General features: G+C 30.7%; 1 protein-coding gene across 1 annotated transcript; it reads left to right on the top strand.

Annotated features, from left to right (window-relative positions):
- Positions 1-6,331: 6,331 nt before the first annotated feature.
- On the top strand, positions 6,332-7,829 carry LOC112517001 (protein ANTAGONIST OF LIKE HETEROCHROMATIN PROTEIN 1-like). The gene has a single exon (XM_025124284.1). It carries the CDS (start codon positions 6,361-6,363, stop codon positions 7,795-7,797), a length of 1,437 nt encoding a protein of 478 aa, XP_024980052.1. The 5' UTR covers positions 6,332-6,360; the 3' UTR covers positions 7,798-7,829.
- Positions 7,830-8,500: the final 671 nt, after the last annotated feature.

Below are 8,500 nucleotides of genomic sequence, written 5' to 3'. Positions count from 1 at the left end.
ATCAATATGTAACAATTAACTATATAACTCACCGGGCAACCGTACAATACCGGAAAGCTCCGAATGAGCTCACAAAGCAAGTCCAATCTACCACACTTAGATTGCTTCCAAAGTATCAAAACATGTCCTAATTACCCCCTGGAGTAAATGTACAAAATCTCATAAGCAACCAATATAAGAAACTTATGATATACACATATCCTATTTGAACATTTTATCTAAATTTCTATGTACAGTTGTTGCATGCAGAACTGTTTTGCCCATTTTAAGCTCGAATTCATGTCTTGATCATAAAATAATAAATAAATTAGACTCAAATATCTAACTAAGGAAATTGGTCTCACCTTATTTGGATTTTTCTATGATTTTATACAGTTTTTCAAAGTCTGCACACTTTCAATGCATTCAAAAGTCGAAATTCTCATTTTCATACAATTTTCTCAAACCATTTCGATTCTGAACCGTTCCAACTTCTGAATCTCAACTTAATATAACATATTTGACATAAACAACCAAAATCCAACCTTTATTTTATCATTTATATTATCTCCCAAATCATTGACTTAATCAAGTCAAAATTCATATGATGAACTTGCATAAATCTCGATAATCTCTTGAATCTAATGAGCATTTCATGCCATAAACACTAAAATGCACTCATTTTATACATTTAAAATCAAACTCATATGAAACCCTAACTCTAACTCAACATGCAATCCATATAACAAGAATGTCAACCAAGAACAAGTGCAAAGAATGGATTATACCTTACTTGATGATCAAATCCTTCAAAGATCTTGTAGTTCTTCTTTGATTTGAGTTGAATCGAGCCTATGTGTGTGAAAATCGTACCTCTAGTGTGTGTGTGTGTGAGTTCTGGACTTAGATGACCTGAAAAATGGGCAAAAAATCCAATTTATAATGTTAAAACTCGAGTTGGCCCGGGTTGGCCCGACTAGGTATTCATTTTGACTATCAACACTTAAAATATTCATAACTTTTCGTTCGGACCTCCGTTTTCTATGAGGTTTTCGCCTACACGTTCATAAAGAGAAAATCTATAACATCCAACAAAAATATTCAAGAAAAGATCTTCCAAAAAATCCGTTATACGTATCTATTTGATGTGATATTTTCCAAATTCTCTAATATATTCTTAAGAAATAAAATTCTAAAACTTCAGACCCAAACTCCCACTAAATCATAAGTTCTATTTAACCCAATAATTAAATATACTAAACAAATAATTGGGCATATTAGAAATTGGATGTTACATTAGGGACCTATGACGAATGAACTCAGTGAAACTGTAATGAAAACAATATGTGAATGAAGGTCGTAAGTCGAGATTGACAGGCGTCAGGCCTTAAGAATGTCGGTTGTTGAGGTTGAAGATAACACGCCTTCTAAACAATCAACTAGGGTGTTAATGAGTCAAGTCAAGTAGCAGGTTGTTCAAAAACAGCTCGAAAAAATAGCATCAGGTTCAAGCTCGAACTCAACAAATATGAGTTAAAAGATACGCTTTATAATCTCGCTTATAGGAACGACTTGAAAGTGATCAACTCTAACTCATTCATTGGCTTCAACTCGATAGTTTTTATATTCTATTCGTAATATTCCTTAACATAAACATATTTGGCTTACAAAGTGTACATGTTTCACTCATTTTACCAGACTTGACTTGACTTGAAAATTTTAATCAAGCATCGGTGATATGAACATCAAATCGATCCCGGACTTGAACAGTTCGTTAAAAGCTCAAACCGTTACACCTACCGTCAACATTAACCTGGAACCGAACCCTTGATCTTTAAAATTTGAAACACTACATATGAGTTGTTTGTTTACCTCTTAATAGTTCCATTAAGAGGCAACATCTGAATCGTTAAGAGATGAATCTTGTTTGACAGGAAAAAAAATGTCTCTTAATGATTCTAAAACCCTCGAGCCCTAATTTTATTGTACACAATTACCAAACAATTATATTTCATTTTGTACTATATCATGAGAACCTCTTAATCATTCTGTACCAAACCATTTAACAATTGCCAAACAGCCCCTTACACTTGTAAACTCAAAAATTTTAAAATAGAATTTTTTGTTTTAATATTTTATTTTTTAAATAATAATTTAAACTTAACTTTTTTTTATTAACCTAAATATCCAACCCACTATGCAAGTCGACTAATCCCAGAACAACCACTTATTTTGTAGGTAGCTTGGAATCACCATATTTGAACCTCAATAACCACAAAAGATTTTTATTCCTCCTTATATTTAAACTTGAAACTTTCAAATATTTTTAACTTTTGAAGACCGAACTCAAATCAATTAAATATCACTTTTATATTTTCATTTAAACTTGACTTGTATGGTTTTGGTCAACTTATAAAATCACCATGATTATCTTGTTTGAATGGGGTCCCCTGATTCACCTTTCACGTGCTATTTAACAACGGAAATTCAAAACAATTAACACGTGGTCAAATTTAATTAATAATAATATAATATAATTGTAATTATTATTAATTAATATGCTTTTTGGACTCTCAATTTTTAAGGGAAAAAAGCTATTTCATAAAAATAGAAAATATTTTTTTTATTACATGTATAATTATAAAAATGTCTCTTTTAATTTTAGTTTTTACGTTGAAATAAAAAATATACGTAAAAAAATTCACATTGTAAACTGAATACATATTAAACAAACACGTTGTAAAATAAATAAATATTAAACAATATGTTAAATCATAGTTTTTTTTTTATCAAAAATAATAATATAAAAATATATTTTTATATCGACTCTTTATGGTTTTTAACATTTTTATGGTTTTTATTTAAGAGTAAAATGCGAGAAATAGCAACGTACTTTTACAAAAAAAAAAATATTATAGCATTGTACTTTCGGTTTTTTTTATTACAACAATATATTTTCAAAAATTTATCCGTTATATAATTTAGTAACCTTTTAAATGAAATTCACTCATTATACCAGGTTTTTTCGTCACTCATCGTCCATATAGGTTGTCTACATGTACGATAGTGCTGACATGACATTTCTTATTATAACATTATACTTTCAAAATTACTTTATTATAACATCATCAAATTCTATTACAGTATTGTACTTTTATTTTTTTAATATTTTTATCATTTATACATGTAAATTTAATCAAATATGTTTACTAAAAATTATAACATCATAAATAAAACATGTTGATATATAATCATTATTTTACGAATAAAATTGTTCATAACAAACCATTATGATATTTAGAAGAACCAATCCTGGATCTAAAGTAAAAATGAGTGTTGGAGTCAACCCCAATGGGAAGACTTACTTTTAAGACTTCTATATATGTTGAAAAAAATGGAGAAGGTAGTAGTTGTGACAAAGCGTTTTTATTTGATTAAATATCATTGTTAACCAAATGTGAATAAGATGAGTTTTTTTTTTGAAAAATGTTCCACTTGTTTAGTTTTTGGCATTACAAAGTAAGTCATGAAATTTACGATGAACTCGATTAACAAATGATTTTTATGAACAATTTTATTCGTGAAATAGTGATATTTCGTAAACACGTTTAATTTATGATATTATAGTTTTTAGTAAACATATTTGATTAAATATACAATGTTCAAATGATAAAATAAAATAAAATAAAATTAAAAGTACAATACTGTAATAGAAATTAATTATGTTTAATAAAGTAGTTTTAAAAATACAATGATATAATAAGAAATGCAATCTCAACACTATCGTACATACATACAGCCAACATGAACAAATGAGGTGGCAAATAAACCTAGTATAACGGGTAAATTTGATTTAAAAAGCTTACCCAATATTATAACGGGTAAATTTTTGAAAGTACAATGCCCTAATAAAAAAAAATTAAAAATATATTGATGTAATAATAAAAACTGAAAATACAATACTATAATAAAAAAATTTATAAAATAGGTTATAATTTTACATAATATATATATATATATATATATATATATATACTAATTGTGTACTCATGCAATGCGGCGGGAGCCATGAATTTTAACGATTTTGAAGTTCCACTGATTTTATAAGATAAGATTTAACGATAATATAAGTTACACTTGGTCTTTACATATTAATACAATTTGAATAAATAAGAGTTATGGTTCTAATTACAGACTATCGATGAAAAAAAAAATTATGACAATTTAAAATCCAATATATTTAAAATCCAACATATTTAAACAACTCCACAAATGTGTTCGATTTACACCAAGAGCAAAGAACCAAGAAACTTGAGTTTTAAGATAAACACTCAAAACCAATAAAAAAAACTACAAATTTGACAGATCATAAGCCATGAAAAGACAAAAAAAATGGGTTTTAAAATGAAATTTCAACCGCTTACCCTCTTTCTTGTCCAGAAACTCAGATTAAGGTTGAATTAATACATGTATATATATATTTCAAAAAAAACCCAAAAACATATTAATTCAGAACATATTATACAGTGCAATTTGGACAGCCTAACCCCAAAATATATAGTATATATATAAATAAATAACTATAAAAGTATAAATCGTAAATATTAAAAATATTTTTAAACAGTATATATAATATATAATAATATAATTAAGTGAAAAACTATTCAATATTTGACTCATTTCGAATGTATTAACGAAACGATTATAATGATGTAACTTGTTAAAATAAAAATGTATTTTTTTTTAAACATGTTTTAATTGATATACGATTATGTATGTTAATTTGATAAATGTTTAAAATGAAACATTTAAAAGTAAATGACATAAAGTAAATTAATTAATTAATTATACGGGTATAAAATGTAAATTTAAAATTATAATTTTAAAAAAAAATCGGTTGTGAAAGAATGAATGTATGTGAGGGGGTGAGTGTATGTGATGAGAGAAATGAGTGAAAAAATGACCTAAGGATAATATAAAGGGTATTTTGGTTATTTAATATTTTAAAATTTTTGTTAATTTTGTTTAATAAAATATTATAGATAAGGAAGAATAATTATGAGCACTATGCAACATTGGTTTTGGTTTTTTGGGTTCTTTTTTGTATTTTAATGAAGCTTCCTGAGATGGTCAATCAAGTCATGTTCTTCAAATGTGCTCCCAACCGCGTATACGCTATCACGTTTTATTTAACCCCCAAAAATATCATATTCACCCCCTTATCTATCATCTAACTCCATTTCACCCCCTTATATACACAACAGTTTCAAAATATCGTCATTTCAAAGACAAAAAATGCAATCATGATGACCATGGGACCGTATTTTAAGCTATAAATTTTCAAATTTAATCCTTTTCACCCGTTAGGTTAAATGTACTGTTATTTTTTAAAGTGTACTGTTATAGCTTTATATAATATTCTAATTTTATAATAGCTTTTTAAGATGCTTCACCAACTAATGAATAGTCTAAGTCCAAGTCAACTAATGGACCGTCACGTACCTGATTTACCGCTCACATGATACTTTTAGAACAAATCAGTGTAGACTAACTCGGGGGTTACCACTTAAAAAACCCTTTTCCACAAAGTTAAAAAGTTCTTGAACCAAAATACAAAATAACATATATATATATATATATATATATAACACATATATCTATATTATATTATAAAACATTTGACAAAAACTCTTAAAAACCATTTTTTATGTATGAAGTACTGTTTATTAACCTATATTACTTAAAATTCAAGATTACAAGTAGATTGTGTGTAATTACAACTTATTAAAGCTTTATATTTGAATTCGTGTAACTAATTGCAAATAAACATAATTAAATACATGATAAACATCTCATTTTAATTATAAAAAATCTAAAATATAATTAGGATAATCATTGAGTTCAAATAGAATACTTAGTTATTATCTTTATAAAAAAATTATATTATTATAAAGATAAGAATAAAACGAAATATTAACATCAATATGTATCTCGTTGCATTGTGTGCGTAACTTTCTGGTATACATCAAGGACTGGAAATGTAGTTAAGTGATTCTTTTGGGTTGAAATTGTAATTTTCTCACTACAAACAACCTTCTACTCCCCTGCTCAGAAAAAAGTCCACGTCGATGAATCTTCCTCCCATGTCCCTCACCGCGTTCATACGCTGTCGTTTTCTTCTCTATCTTGACACGCTTATTTACGCTATCACTTTATCCTTTCAGGTATATGTATATATGTATGTATCTATCTTCAACTCCTTCACTTCCATCATCACTTGTTCACATCTCTTTTCTTAACATCTCTGCTTCCATTTTCACATTTCCAGCTTCAAATTCATCATTTCACACCCAATTCAGATTCTTATATATATATTAATCGATGGAAATCAGTTCAATTCCATTTCTGAATCAAGAAGAATACTCGTATTTCTACAGCTTCTTTCAAGAGTTTGACACCAATAACACCGCCATAGATGACATTCAAACCAATAAACGCCGGAAAATCAATGAAACAACAACCGGCGACAGCAGTTCGTTGAAGGAAATTCTCGATACCATCTCGTTTATGGACGAGCAAGAGATCCCTGATTTCGATTTTCAAATGCCTAATTTGGATTTTGGTTCGGAAATGGCGGAACCGGAAAGGGGGAGAATCAGGAAAACACCACCGCCGAAATTTGATGCGACGGTGACGGAAGAATGGAGTTCTAGCCAAGGTGGCGGCGGCGGCGGCGGCGGAGGAGGGCCGCAGCGGAGGTTATGGGTGAAGGAAAGGTCGAAAGGATGGTGGGATTATTACAATAGTGATGAATGTCCAGATGAAGAGTTCAAAAAAGCTTTCAGAATGAGTAAATCGACGTTTAATATGATCTGTGACGAATTGGACGCCGCCGTGACTAAAAAAGACACCATGCTCCGAATGGCGATTCCGGTACGACAGCGAGTTGCCGTCTGTCTCTACCGTTTAGCCACCGGCGATCCGTTACGAACAGTTTCATCTCGGTTCGGGCTCGGAATCTCGACATGCCATAAACTCGTCCTTGAAGTTTGTGCTGCAATTCGAAATGTTTTAATGCCTAAATTCCTCCAATGGCCGGACGATGAACGCTTAGAAGAAATCCAAACCGAATTCCAATCAATCTCCGGCATCTCAAACATTTCCGGTTCAATCTACACCACTCACATCTCCATAATCGCTCCCAAAGTCACACCGGCGGCATATTTCAACAAAAAACACACCGAACGCAACCAAAAACCGTCGTATTCCACCACCGTTCAAGGTGTCGTCGATTCACGCGGCGTTTTCACTGATATCTGCATCGGATACCCTGGATCAATGTCCGACGACAAAATCCTCGAGAAATCAGCGATTTCGCAACGATTCAACATTGGTTATTTGAAGAACATATGGATCGTCGGAAATTCAGGTTATCCGTTACTCGATTGGCTTCTGGTTCCATATACACACCAGCATCACACATGGAGTCAGCATTCATTCAACGAGAAGATCGGAGACGTTCAGAAGACGGCGAAAGATGCATTCATGAGGTTAAAAGGACGTTGGACGTGTTTACAGAAACGGACGGAGGTGAAGCTTCAGGATTTGCCGGTGGTCCTGGGGGCGTGTTGTGTTTTGCATAACATTTGTGAGATGAACGGAGAAGCCATGGATCCCGATCTGAGTTTTGATCTGTTTGACGATGAGATTGTGGTGGCGGAGAACGGTGGCGGGAAATCGGGAAATGCAGTTCAGACGAGAGATACGATTGCTCATAATCTATTGCATTGTAGCAACGGAGGAAGTGGTTTTAGATGATTATATGATTTTCTTTTTCTTTTTGGAATAAACGGTTTTTTTCGTAAGAAAAAAATAATTACGAAAAATGAATGTAATTTTGAATACAAATTATTATTTGTTATAAATTTTGGTTTTATATATAAATATTTTGTTTATGATATTGTTATTTGTGTTGTAGGATAAATGTGTCACTGTTTTAAATGATACGACAATGGAGATAAATATAGATATATCAGAGTTAGATTATAACTGAAAATAATGTCTCGTAGTTATCTACTTGTAACTTAGGGGTTGTTTACTTGCGGCTTAATTAAGTTTATTGGTCTATCTGACTTATTCGCACAACTCATTTGGGTTGTTAACTTACGGCTTATTCGCACAAAACATGACTTAATCGTACAGATAGAAATTGTGTGTTGTCTTCATTCATCCACAAAAATAACACCCCTACCCCTCATTTAAACCACCGTCTCCTTCCCATATGAGACACCCATCGTCGGCCTCTTTATGATTTTTTGTTTTGATGTTCAAATAATTAATATTGGGGGGTAAATCGGTCATTTATGTTATTCAGACTGTTGGTTCATATTAAAAAAAGTAAACAACAACACTTATTTATCCAGACAGACAAATTTATCCGGACATGACTTCATAAAAATTTTGGTAAACAACCCCTTATCATTATATAAAGGGTTTATGATTAATGAGAATAACAAATTCA

This window comes from Cynara cardunculus, assembly GCF_001531365.2.
Source record: "Cynara cardunculus var. scolymus isolate 2C chromosome LG 8, CcrdV1, whole genome shotgun sequence".
Lineage (NCBI taxonomy): Eukaryota > Viridiplantae > Streptophyta > Magnoliopsida > Asterales > Asteraceae > Cynara > Cynara cardunculus.
Note: the sequence above shows the minus strand (reverse complement) of the source record. Positions and strands in the feature narration are given on the sequence as shown.

What these genes read in the sequence shown, in the direction of transcription:
- LOC112517001 (XM_025124284.1), top strand. Translation starts at nt 6,361, where the DNA reads ATGGAAATCAGTTCAATTCCATTTCTGAATCAAGAAGAATACTCGTAT.